Source organism: Corvus cornix, chromosome 8 (assembly GCF_000738735.6).
Source record: "Corvus cornix cornix isolate S_Up_H32 chromosome 8, ASM73873v5, whole genome shotgun sequence".
NCBI classification, from domain to species: Eukaryota; Metazoa; Chordata; class Aves; order Passeriformes; family Corvidae; genus Corvus; species Corvus cornix.
Window position 1 is genome coordinate 19,062,112 of NC_046338.1, and position 13,666 is coordinate 19,075,777.

Below are 13,666 nucleotides of genomic sequence, written 5' to 3' on the forward strand. Positions count from 1 at the left end.
AATCTTCAGCGTCTGCTTCTTTGTTTATTGCAAAGGGAAGGGAAATTGATTTAAAGGAGGCTTTATTCTAGCTATGAATGTGCTGAACAAGTGGATATTGTTTTGTAAAAACAGGGACGTTAAAATGGGAATAGAATTTGGTATGGCTGTGAAATTGTGGGACATAATATATTTAATGAAAGAATGCTTGGAAATCAACTAGTCAGGAATGCAGATTGCATTTTTTCAAGCAATGCATTAGCAGATTTTTTTGATTTGCAGGTTTTTTATATATATGTAAAAATATGATTTTTTTGAAATACTGACTAGATTTTACAAACTTCATAGTAAAATATTTATCATATTTTTGAAGTCTTAGGTCTGTATATAAGCATTAACTAAACCAAAACAACTTTTTAAACTGTTTTCTAGAAATACTTGTCATAAACACTCCCATTGGCATTAGTCAATTAAGATTTTACTCTTAACACTGGGCACCCATTTTAGGAAAACGAGTCATTTACAAATTAAATCTTATGTAAAAAATTAGTTAATGCAAAATGCTAGTATTAATTCACTGCTAGTTTTTTATATTTATGTGTAATGTTTGTTATAGCCTTCTGTAAACGAAAAAGGGTACATTTTATAGACTGCTATTGTTGAATGCAAAGTTATTTTAATTTAATTATGTTGAATTACAGCTTTGTGCAGAATGGATCAACATTTGTTAAACACCTTTCCTTGGGTTCAATCCAGTTATGTGGGATAGGAAAATACTCTTGTCTGCCAGATCTGTCTCCTTCTTTACATGATGTTCCCTATAGGCTGAATGAGATTACAAATCAGAAAGAGCAATGTTGTGTTTCCTTGGCAGCTGGTAAGTGAGAACAACCTTCAAAAAAAAAAAAAGCCTTCCAAAATAGTTAAACTGTTTTTAGTAACTATGTTAAAATTTTCTGCATCATGTTTGAGAGCCATATGTCAGCAACTATGTATAAAATGTAGCAATTTCACTCACTTTAGCTTTGTGTTTAAGGTAAAGATTTGCTCATCTTTAAAAGTATGGGAGTTTTCTCTAGTAGTACTCTCATGGGGGTTGGGAGGGAGAGCCTTGTATATAAATGCTTTATTTAGAGGCTTTTTTTACTATATTTGTTGTTACCATATGTAGAGATCTACAAAAAATGTTTTCCTTTCCAGAAGACTTGCTTGAGATGAGTATACTTATCATAAGGGATTTTAGTTTATCTTTTATAAATGTGAATTTAAGAAGTTAATTGTAATGGCGTAACAAGAGTGAATTTATGGTTTACAAGTTCTCAGAAAGAGCCATTAGCAGATCAGAAGAACTTCTGATCTGCAACTGTCTCCAAAAGAAAAGCGCATAAAAGCAGTCAGCAAGTCAGCAAGTAGTATTTATACCTCCAAATGTTCTGCCAGCATCTGGCAGTCTTCCTATGGGCATTTTCCTATGTCCAAAGTATTATCTTCTGTGGCTTAGAATGAATTTATTTTGGTTCTGAATTGGCTCATTCCTTTTCTGAAGCCATGGAAACTTGTAAACATCCAGAGATGCAGTGGCATCTCTCTCAGTGGAGTGCTTTTCTTCTTTTTGCCATCACTCTTTCTCTTGTGTAGCTTTATTGCTTTTAGTTTCTGGATTTTAATAACATTCCATTTGCCTGCTTTAGTGTTACCTAGAAGCACAGAGACACAGTGTTCCCTTAAATTGGTCATAAAGATTAATTATACTAAAGGGTTTGGTTTTAAATATTCCTTTCACGTACTTACTGGTAGTTGTGCCTGAGATTTTTAAATTGTACACAGATTATCATTCTCGAGTGCTGCTGCCATGTGCCATAAATTCGCAGAGATGTGGAGGCCATATTGGAGAATTAGCAAATACTTTGTTAAAGTAAGTGGTAGAAGTGAAATGTTGTTCTGCCAAGCATGCACAAGAGACTGCTGGTTTGAAACTTTACCAAATGGAATTTCTGTTTAATAGATCATAAAAGGAAAAAAATGGAAAAAAAAAAAGACAAGTATGGACCTTACTGTTGTAATTATTATGTCTTATCAGTTAGAATCATTCTTAAAGCTACCTGTTATAATGTCTGCAGTAAAATGTAGTTCTGTAAGCTGCTGGAAAAGAGAAACAGGGTGTCTTTCTCAGTGTCTGAACAGTCTTACCCCTGTATGCTGCTGAGATGCCACAGCTCTCATACATAAACTCTTGCCTACAAAGTGTTACAATCTTGTCATAGTTCTGATCTTTTTTGTTAGTTTTCTTTCTGTTTCTTTTAATTAACTTTTGGTTAAGTTGCCACATGATTTAACAAAAATTAAAATGTTACTATAACTGATAGGAGAAATGCTTTTGTGTGATCTTGAAATTCTAGAAGATACTGTTCTACTATAGGGTATATTTAATTCTATCAAGAACTTGGTCTAGGAGATTGTTTATTTGAAATACCATAAATCTAGGAAAAAGTTATAAATGAGGATATATTTTTTACTTCTGGTTATTTTATGCATGTGCCTGGAGGTTTCAGCTATATCAATTAATTAGATGAATAATGACATTGCTTTTCAGGTTTACCTCACTTTTCTTCTGGAATTTTTCGTTCATGGGGAAGGGATACTTTTATTGCACTAAGAGGTCTACTGTTAGTTACTGGGCGCTATCTAGAAGCAAGGTAAGGCAGGCTTAACCTTAGTTCTTTTTGGCTTCATGGGCAGCTAGGAAAAAGCAATGCTCTCAAAACCTGAGCTGATGCACAAGCTGTTAGAAACAGTTGATGTGCAGTATAAAATTTTAATGGCACTAGATTTGGGAGCTCTCTCTAAGTGGTATTAAAAATACTACTCAAATGATTCTCTTTTGCCTTCTTAGCACTGATCCAAAGCTGATGTTCTGTAGAGATAAGGTAGTTTTAACCCCTGCAATGCTACTGTTTGTCCTTGAACAAAGTGATTGTTTCACTAGTACTTGCATCATTGTTGCTGAGCAATAATTTCAGAATTACTTATGTAAAAATTTGAAGTAGCAAAAGAGAATACTGTTTCAATTAGAAAGGCGTGATTGCAGGTCTGTCATGATTTTTTTGTAACTGCTAGTATTTGTCTATTAATACTAGAAATCAGCTAATTGTGCATTGTTACAGTCTGGTATCTATAAACGTTTAACCTGACAAATGAGCCATACGTAAGCCAGATGAATTTGATATTTTGATTAATATTGAGTGGAGCTTGGCACATAATAGAAATATAAAAATGAGTTGGTGTAAATTAGCATGTATTTATGCTGTTGTACATTTGGCCAACTGTTAGCTTTCTCATGCTGAGAGATCTGCAGTCTACTAGTATGTTTATTTTGCCTTTTAAAGCTAGTCGGAATCCATGTTTTCCGCAAGGTATGCGCAACGGTTCTCAAATGAAACTTCTCATAACCTCAGTTGCTGTCACCTCTCTGTATTTTAATAGGAAATTCCCATCTACTCCTGCCCTCCGTCCCCATTCCACCCCACCCATCAGAATGGATACCAGGGTAATCATAAACAATGTCAATAAAAACCTTCCCTGTGACCTCAGTGGGATTTGGATTTAGGGTCTATATCACTACCTATAAAAAAGCAAATTATCTTTTCCATATGAATAGGTAATGTATGTTTTGTACAAAGTGATTTAAATGTATTCATATTGAGGAATTTGTAGGGAATGGGTGGTTTTTTATTGTAAAAGAAGTTCATGCTAAATGGAGTAATTTGTAGCTTTCAACAGCAAGCCTTTGGCCTCTGTCTTTAAAATCTTGTTTGTCTTGCCCTGCCTTGCTATTAACGTAACCCTGTATGCTTTATACTTGATACTTGGTCCAATAATGGCCTTGAAGGCAACTTAGTCAAGACTGTGATTTTCTTCTGTTCTAGAAACATCATTTTAGCATTTGGTGGGACTTTAAGACATGGTCTCATTCCCAATCTGCTTGGCGGGGGGACACATGCCAGATACAACTGTCGTGATGCTGTGTGGTGGTGGCTTCAGTGTATCCAGGACTACTGTAAAATTGTTCCAAATGGATTAGACATTCTCAGGTGTCCTGTTTCTAGAATGTACCCAAGAGATGACTCTTCTCCTCAGCCTGCAGGCACTGTGGTAAAGATCACTTCTAATTTAAGTATTTAACAAAACTATAATTTTTTAATGAAAGGATATAATTTTTTCTAGCTACAAGAACCTCTTGCTATCTGTTGTTCATGGTGAAATTTGATTATAGCGCAAGAATTCCGTATTTTAGGCACTTCTTGCATCACCTGATTAGACCAAGTGCAAGGGGTTAGGGAAGGAGGAAAAAAAATTCCATTAGCTTCTAAATCTTTTCGTTGCTTTTTGTCTTGAAAAAGTGTTTGTATGAAAAGTTGTATACAATGTATTGCCAATGCCAGGGATGCTACTTGAAAGTGTTTGATGGTTTGGGAGTTTTTTTGGAATATCATATCATAAACTAGAGGCTTAAGAAATGCTTTCTACTCATTTTTCATCTTGCCTTTCACATGTCATCCAAACACACAATGAATCTAGGATCAGCCACTTTATGAAGTAATACAGGAAGCAATGCAACGACACATGGAAGGCATAAATTTCCGAGAAAGGAATGCTGGTCCTCAGATTGATCAAAACATGAGAGATGAAGGTAACATACATAGAACATTTGATGTGCAATACAGAAGTTGATTATTATATTTTGTATTTCCTTTTCCTCTTACTTCCTCTTTCTATTGAGCATATTTTTATTTTAAAATTATATTTAATGTAACTGAAACTATAATACTTTATATACATGTAATATTTTTGGAGTGCCTAAATAATAGTTTATTGTTAGCAACTCTTCATATGCTTTGGTACAAGTGATCTTTAAAATTTCACTTAAAGAATAGTTGCCTTCAGAAACCTAACTTGGTTTTCTTGTTGGAAGGTTTTCGTTTATCTAGGACATTTGGGTTGGGGGAGGGTAGTTGGGGTTTTATTTTGCCTAAAAAATGGACTTAACACCTAATATTCTTGCTTGCCAGGTTTTAATGTAACTGCAGGCATTGACCATGAAACTGGCTTTGTCTTTGGAGGGAACCGCTTCAATTGTGGCACTTGGATGGACAAAATGGGAGAGAGCGACAAAGCTCGCAATAAAGGAATTCCAGCTACTCCAAGGTATGAAATCCAGGCTTTAGGTGGGGGATTTTGTAATTTTTTTTTTTTTAACTTAAATTCTTCTGCCAAACCACTGTGCCTTCTATTGACACATCTGAGAGGTTCTCTCTCAAATGTTCTAAATGTTTCTACCTACTAAAATGTTAATGAAAGTTTTTTCTTTTGCTGATTTGAAGTAAAAATCTGTGTTCTTGGCAGGTGAAGCCCGTGGATTTTTTCACGGTCTTAGCTCCATGCTAAGTGTTGAGTTTTGAATTCAAGTGGTAAAATGTAATTTAGGAAATACTGTATACTTGTTGTACTAGCAGTACTTTGTTATTTAAACTTCTCATATGAGTTATATATTGATAATTATGTTGTTTGAATATTTCCTAGTTCGAATTCAAAAATATTTACAACATCTACATTTTTAGAGCTGAGAATTAAGCATTTTAAAATAGGCTCTTTATTATGTGCCAGCAAACTGCTGCAGGCCCTTGCTTGGATTTAGTACAGTATCAGTTTCAAATCAATTGCCCGTCCATGGGTGAGAATTGAGGAAAACATCATCTTGCTTGACAAGTTGAGCACTTTAACTGGGAGCCAAGAGAGGTTGAGGTAGTTTGCAAAAGAGGCTGAGTTGGTGATGCGAGAGAGAAAATTCCATCAAGTAGACAGTAAAGCTGAGTATGATTACAATATTAAGTGTTTGCATATATTGATTACATTAATACTACTTGAAAAAAAGAAACAAGTCCAAGAAATGCATTTAGTGCTTATTTTAATCCCTCACTTTTGACTTGAGTAATCTCCTATGGCAGAACTATCACCTAAGTTACAGAAGTGTCTGTCAGTTGAGAAGCTTTGTATTGAACATGGTTATAACATCAGAGGACCACCGTGTTTGGGGTCGATCATTTTTTCACGTTCTTAATCACTGGTATAAAATTATCTTCCATTTGTGCTAATTAACTGGGTATGATAATACCACTTTAAGTAAGGCTGATGTACAGAAAAAGGTATTTGCTAGCCAGTTTACAATCAAGTTCATTCCTTGACTGAGAAATAGGGGAATAGTAGAAAAATGAGGAAAAAGAAATTGTCTAAATAAGATACTTATGAATGTAAATTTTTCAGTTACTCATTGAACTTTAACAACCTTCTTAAAATAATGAATGAGGGGTTTTATCATTATTATTTTAGAGATGGCTCTGCTGTGGAAATGGTTGGCCTGTGCAAGTCGGCTGTTCGCTGGTTGATGGATTTATCTGGGAAAAACATATTTCCATTCCGTGGAGTCACTGTAAAAAGACATGGTAAAAACAGGCACATCTCATAATTGTATTACTGGGGTATAAAAATAACTAAAACAATGAAATAGTGACCATATAACCCTCAGAAGAAGGTTTAGGGGTTAAAGGAGGAAAACTTGGGAAAGTATCTTGTATGATTAAGATCTTTTTGTTACTATAAAAATTTATTAAAACTTGATATTTTCTTCTCAGCATTTCAAATAGTTTCTTCTGTGGATTACAAAGGAATTTCAGAGCCTGAATACCTTTTCTCAAAATGGATATAAGTGATAAGGTTACAGTGTATTTTGATGATGGTATCATTCATTTACAAGAATGTGAAGTAAAATGATGTAGGACACTTGTCTTTATTTTTTCTTTCTGCTCTTCCTCTCGCCCCCCAGTATTCATAACACAGAAACCCCCTTCTTGGGAATATTTACATAAATATCATTGGAAGTCCCACATGTTTTAGAGGGAATACTCTTCTAATCACAAAGTTACTTTAAGCTTACCCAGCCCAAGTGAATATGTGTCCTGTGAAGACTGATGTTGTGTTAGTCTCACTAGAAATTTCAGTGAGCTGTTCCTCCTGTGATCTGTACAATTGGCCTAAAACTGAGAGAGGTGATGCTAGATCTGCTCCTGTTACATTAAGTGTCAGGAATTCAAGAAGCATACTTCTGCTGTTGCTACTGTGGCTGATTTCAGAAAATTAAAACTGTATGTAACATCTTGCAGGAAAGGAGGAGATTATCACCTATGATGAGTGGGACAGGAAAATTCAAGGACATTTTGAAAGGCTGTTCTTTGTCTCTGAGAATCCAGCAGATCCTAATGAAAAACACCCAGATCTTGTACACAAACGTGGAATTTATAAAGACAGCTATGGAGCTTCGAGTCCATGGTGTGATTACCAGCTCAGGCCAAATTTTCCAATAGCAATGGTTGTGGTAAGTGTGGGGGAATGGGAGGAGGGCTTTGCACTTAAATGCAAGCCTAGTTGGTTATAAAGAAAACTTTAAGGTCCATCTGCATTGCATTCTGTCAGGAACATACGTTGCTTGGAATAACTTTTGGAAAGTGGCTTTTTTTCCATGCTTTTAATGTTGGTTCTCTTGGACTACCTCCTAAGAATATATCATGACGGGACTTGCCAATTTGCAGTGCTCACTGTATTCAGAATGTCTTTTATGGCTAGGTCTGGGAGGCTGCTTTTCCCATCAAATTGGCTAAAAAGGATAGATTCTTTGTTTTTATTGGATTTTTAAAGAGCTTCAGTAATACTACTTGGCAAGGGTTTTTAAAATAAAATCAAAATTGAAAAAAGCACTGGATACCTTCTGTTTTCCTGCTTACTCTGACTTACAGGTTCTAGGAGTTGATTCAGTAATACAAAGCTCAAGCTTTTTGTTGTCTTCTGCATTTATATACACAGCCTTATGTGTGTTTATGCACAGAGATTATTCATTAAATCTTTATTATTTTATTAGGCCCCTGAGTTGTTCTCACCTGAGAGAGCTTGGAAAGCTCTGCAGATAGCAGAAGAAAAGCTTCTTGGTCCATTAGGCATGAAAACCTTAGACCCAGAGTAAGTACAGTAGAGATACGATCAATGTTAATTCCTACTGTTTATTGTGTTTAGGAATTACTTGATGTGGGGCAGGGGTGGTGGTGATGGTGTGAAATTTTCATATATACTTATGAAATAAGGCTGCAGGAAGTACTTCCAGAACAATTGGTTTAGCTGTTCTAAAAGTCTGTGCGATTGATTTCTTTATATAGGCAATGGCTGAGTGGTTTTGAATGCCTCACAGTAAGCAAGTCAAATTTGGCATCATACCAAAGATGTTGAATTTGCATCTTGGGACATACTTATGTTTGATGCAGTGTACAGCACTACAGTTTGAGTAAAAGGGTAAAATTATGACTCTTAAGTCCTTTCAAGGCATGGACCATTTTCCTACAAATTTAAACTTTATCTGGAATTCCACTGTCATGTAAAGTACAGAACCTGGTGGAGACCTTCATAACTTAACCATCAATAAATGTAAATGACAAATTATTTGGTTGATTTGTTTTCCATTTCTGTGTATTTTTAATTAGGCTTTTTTTGCATAATACATTTTTTCTTTCTTGCAGTGATATGGTGTACTGTGGAGTATATGATAATGCTCTTGACAATGACAACTACAATGTAGCCAGAGGTTTTAATTATCACCAAGGACCTGTAAGAGCTACTTCCTTCAATTTTAGAAAAAGTGTTGTCATCTTTTCAAACCTACTGCTTTGATAATCATCTCTCTTCATTCTTTCCATAGGAATGGCTATGGCCAATTGGGTATTTTCTTCGTGCCAAATTGTACTTCTCCAGGTTGATTGGTCCAGAGATATATGCAAAAACTGTAGTTATGATTAAGAATGTTCTTTCTCGCCACTATGTTCATCTTGAAAGGTAAGATAACAACAAACACAGATTCCAAATACTCAAAATACTGGGCTAGTGGTATCTACCATCCAAGTGCATGTAAGAGTACAGATCTTCTGTATAAACAGGATCTCTTTTCTAGATAGGAGGTTGACTGCTATATGTGCAATTGCAGATCTCAAGTCAGGTTTCAAATACAGGTGAGATCTAGTGCCTTTTAGAGATTGCAGAATCCCTAATACTTATGCATGTGAAGACTGGGTGAGATAAATCTTATGTAAAGATTAGGATCTAATTTCATACAAGAAATCAATTTCAGAAAAAAAGTGAGTTTTTTTTTTAAAAATCGTAAGTATTTAAAAACAAACTTTAAAACATAATAGTTAAAGGGCTAGTAGTGATATATTAAAATTTCAGCAGATAAAATGATGCAAAATATTGTTAGGACTTATTGTGTTCTAAGTGAGGAAATTAGATTCTGAAGCCGTCATACCAATAACCTTGATTTTTCTAAGGAGACAGAGGAACTTGCATTTTGAGTTTTCCTTCAAACCAAACCACCAAACCCACACACTGTTTCTTCTCTTTTGCTGTCTATTTTATTTTTAATTATTAAGGATTTGAGATAAACTGAAATAAAAAATCTTGCCCTTGGTATCTCCTCCATATAATCTGTTCTGCAGCACATGAAACAGGTATTTATTTGCACCCAAAAGAGTAATACAGTAGGACTCTTGACAGAAGAGTTTGTCTGACCACATGGGGAAGAAAAGAGGATTTGTTAAACAGCATACTGCCTTACATAGTGTCTTGTCCACATCTCTTGTTTGGTAGTATCAGAAATAACTAGCAGTTTGGTAATGCTCTTTGCTTTTCCTGTCTTAAAGTAGTGTACTTTTACTCTGTTTCGATACATTACATTTTTTCTGTACAGAATAATTATTGTAGTAACAGGCTCTACTTATATTTTTTAAGTGTGCTAGTTTGTGGGATGTTTTTGTTCCTGCAGAGGAAAAGAAGATTTATGTAATCATGCTGTCTTCCAGCCGTTGTCACCTTTTAGCACTATAATCAATGTCAAGTGTAGTTTGAGTACCATTGTTACCATTTTCCAAATGCAAAGTTACCAGAATGAGAAACAGGAGCAGCACACACCAGTTGTGTAAGTTTAGTTATTATTAGTATCAGAGAGTCTGCTTCGAAGAAGAGATGATTCCACTACAATTCCCAGCTGCAGGTGAAAAAAATATTAATTAGATCTCAGTTATTAAAGGGTATACTGTGCTTGTAGGACAGCTGACCTTTAGTCAAGCTTTTCAGTTTCCTACTGAGTTAATCTTCCAAAAGGTTTTAAAATGAAATGTTCTTTTAATTTCAATCTGTAATCTAACAACAGTACTCACTTGTGTTTTCTTTTATCAGATCATCCTGGAAAGGGCTTCCAGAACTTACAAATGAGAATGGGCAGTATTGTCCTTTTAGCTGTGAAACTCAGGCCTGGTCGATTGGTGTTATCCTTGAAATCCTTTATGACTTGTAAAAGTTTCTTTTGATTGATTTGATGAAACTTCTGTGGTCTCACTATTGGGCATAAGTGAACACTTGGCTTACACTGCAAGGGAAATTAACTGTTCTGCACAATCACTCAAGTGGTGTCCTGACTTTCAAAGACGCTGAATGCCAGCAGCTCCTGTGCCCTAAAACTGTGTGGGGCGTAGGTATTTTGAAAATCAGGCCATGACAATAAAATAACACAAAACTGCAGTGCACACTTGATGCAGAAAGTTTTAGTAAGGAGCAATTTTAAGAATATGCACAAACTTAATTTTAAGTGGCTTTGGTTTTTTAGCCTTTTCAAAACAAAATCTTAATGTGAAGTAAATTAGCTCCTTCCTGAGCTAAAAATAAGTAGCACAGCTCTTATGTTTTTTTTTCTTTGTCTCTTAAAGAGTAAATGGATGTTTTTGCAAATGCATGCTTAAGGGGGAGTAGACTAACCTCTAGTTTTCTGAGTTTGGTATGCTTTGTGCTCTAGCACCATGCATTAATGAAGGCATAATATGTTACCTCTCCATTGAACGGTATAATGGGGATGTTTTTGTACGTGTTCAGTTGAACACTCCACTAAGCAGCAACAGAAATAAAGTGTATGAATACCGTAATAAATCAGCTTTTGAAGTTACATATAAAATTTTGAAAACTTTGAGAGTTAGCTCAAGCAATTAGGTAACATCGTATGTTAACCTAGATTTATTTAAATACCATGAGCCATATAGCAAAGCTGTTTTTTCATCTATATCTGTTTTTCACCATGGGTAATTCATAAGAAAAGTGCATACAGTGCACAGCCTATATGTTAGGGAAGGCCAACGTGCTTGACTTTTTATTAATTTCATTTATTGAAGAGATAGAGTCACCTCAGCCCTTCATTCCTGGGAAAATCCTAGCTCTATTAATCAGGTGGAAACACTTAACACAGTGGAAAGACATACTAGCCTGCTATCAGAGAGGAGAATGTGAGGCTTCTGGGCCTTTTGAAATTACACCAATAACAATAAGCATGCTACCTCTTTGTGGTGTCCTTTGGGAGCATATCCAGTGAACATGATGCAAAATGTGTTTTTTCATATTTGGATGCCTACATGTCCTTCTTAAGTTCGTATCAGGGTTCACAGACTGAGAGGAGTGTGGTTGGTAATTCTCAACTCTTCGTACAATTTTTCCATCTTAGTGCAATAAACAGGCAGAGAGTGAGATTGCCAACACTTCCCACATCACAAGGCAGAAAAGCAAAAGCACTATTTCTTAATGTTGGACAACATATGCTGAAAAAATAAATACAGGATGTAATTATAATGCACTAAAACACATAGATCAAGATTTTATCCTGTCTGTATTTTAAAGTTTCTGTGTCCTGTCTAAAGTACAGTGCACACATGCTGTCTTGTTCAGGGAGATGTATTTCAGGTAGATATTGTAAGGGCAAGTTAACAGGCTCAAGAGAGATGAATTGTAAGAAATGGCTATACTTATATACTATTTATTTGAAAGGCTAATAAGGATTTTAACTCCCTTGCTGAAGTGTTCAGTCCTTAGGAATAGGTAACGTCTATATTATACCTGAACTTTTGAGCTGCTGCAGTACATGGGTTGGGAAATTTTTATTTTCTCGACACAATGCATAAGAAATGTCATTTGATCAAAAATGCTACTGAAATGTCAGCTACAGATTATTTTTTTAATGTGCAAAGGCATAGAAAGTATTTTTCATACTGCACTAAACTTTCCAAATTTCTTGATAATTATATTAAGGTTTATGTCCTACTGTTTCACCAGCTTTACTGTTTTCCTGGATACTTATTTCTTGTTTATTATTTCAAGGTATGTTTTATGGCTCCTGTGGCTTAGAAAACAGGAACAAAATGGCAGAAAAAAAATTGTTCTTACTTCATGAAAACATTTTAAAATTGGAAGCGAAGCTTAAGAGCTATGACTGTTGAAGATTTCCACCAGGTGTCAAAATTATATACATTGGCAATAACACTCTTTAAGTGTTTGGAAAAAAAAACATGAGTAATTTTTCATCAAGACCTTCCTATGCTATGTACAGATTGCTTTCCAGTTTTGCAAACTGCACTGCTGATATAGACTGCATATTTGTCACTGCTAGGGTTTTTTTCTAATTTAATAGTAAAATTTTAAAGATAAATCACTACTGTGTACACAAAAATACGTATGTTATGAAACTTCTAAACATGCCCATTTATAATGTTGCTTCTGCACTGATTAGTTGAGCATAGTTTTAGTGACAAATATTTTAAATAGGGAAAAAATATGTATTGGTTGACTTTGCTGTTAAGTAGCAACAAAAGTAAGATTTAAGGTTATTAACTTTTGGGGGGGGTGGTGGTTTTTTGGTTTGGGGGTTTTTCTTTTTTCTTTTTTTTTTTTTCTTCTCAAAAAGCTACTCAACACTTTGTCAAACCAGACAGTTTAAAAATTAAGAGGGAAGAAAACAATGTTAAATCTAACATAGCATGAGCTGATATCCAAATAGATGAAGTCATTATCCCCGAAAAGTAGCTGACTTACATTGACTGATCATTATCATTTATATTTTACACTCTAGAACTTCTAGTAATGCAAACTTATAATTGGTAAAATAGAAATAAACTAAATAACTCAGTAAGAACTGTGCATCGACTGTGTTCCAGTTGGTGCTTCTTGATCTGTATCACATTAAGAATTATTTTTCCTCCCAACTGAAATAATTTTAACTGTTACTGATGTTTACACAGTTAATAGCTCTTGCTTATTCAAAGATTATTAACTTGAGAATTCAAGTAAACTAATGTACCATTCTCATACTGCATGTTGTAATGTAAAATGGAAACATAAGCTTTACATGTCTGTCTATCACAGCAACGACTGATTTTAGAAAATGTCATTATTCATTTCTGAAATGCACAAAATAAAATTCTTTAATTCAGAGTTAACCTTTTCTTGTGATTGTTTAAAAAAAAAAAAAGCTGATGTTGCTTGTTCATGTGTAGCAATTTTACATATGGGGAGAGATCATTAAGTCCTCAGGTCAAATGTTAAAATGTGCTAACAACACTTACTAAAAAAAACCAGCTTTTTTTTTAAAAAAAAAGGAAAACATAAACTTGAGCCTTACACAGAGATTCTTATGTTGGTGTCAGTGTCAGCTGTCCTAGCTGAGTTTGAATGGGTTTGGGTTAGCAGAGCTCTGCCTGTCCCTTCTGCTCTAAGTGTTTATATA

At 34.8% G+C, this 13,666-nt stretch overlaps 1 protein-coding gene across 1 annotated transcript in view; it reads left to right on the forward strand.

The window, feature by feature from the left end:
• Window positions 1–13,379, forward strand: part of AGL (amylo-alpha-1, 6-glucosidase, 4-alpha-glucanotransferase) — a 36,639-nt gene extending 23,260 nt beyond the window's left edge. The window contains 11 exon segments of the mRNA XM_039555996.1: window positions 681–856; window positions 2,573–2,675; window positions 3,906–4,131; window positions 4,558–4,669; window positions 5,049–5,184; window positions 6,367–6,479; window positions 7,197–7,408; window positions 7,949–8,046; window positions 8,598–8,685; window positions 8,777–8,910; window positions 10,306–13,379. Coding sequence (XP_039411930.1) covers window positions 681–856; window positions 2,573–2,675; window positions 3,906–4,131; window positions 4,558–4,669; window positions 5,049–5,184; window positions 6,367–6,479; window positions 7,197–7,408; window positions 7,949–8,046; window positions 8,598–8,685; window positions 8,777–8,910; window positions 10,306–10,423 — 1,516 coding nt within the window. The 3' untranslated portion in view covers window positions 10,424–13,379.
• Window positions 13,380–13,666: the final 287 nt, after the last annotated feature.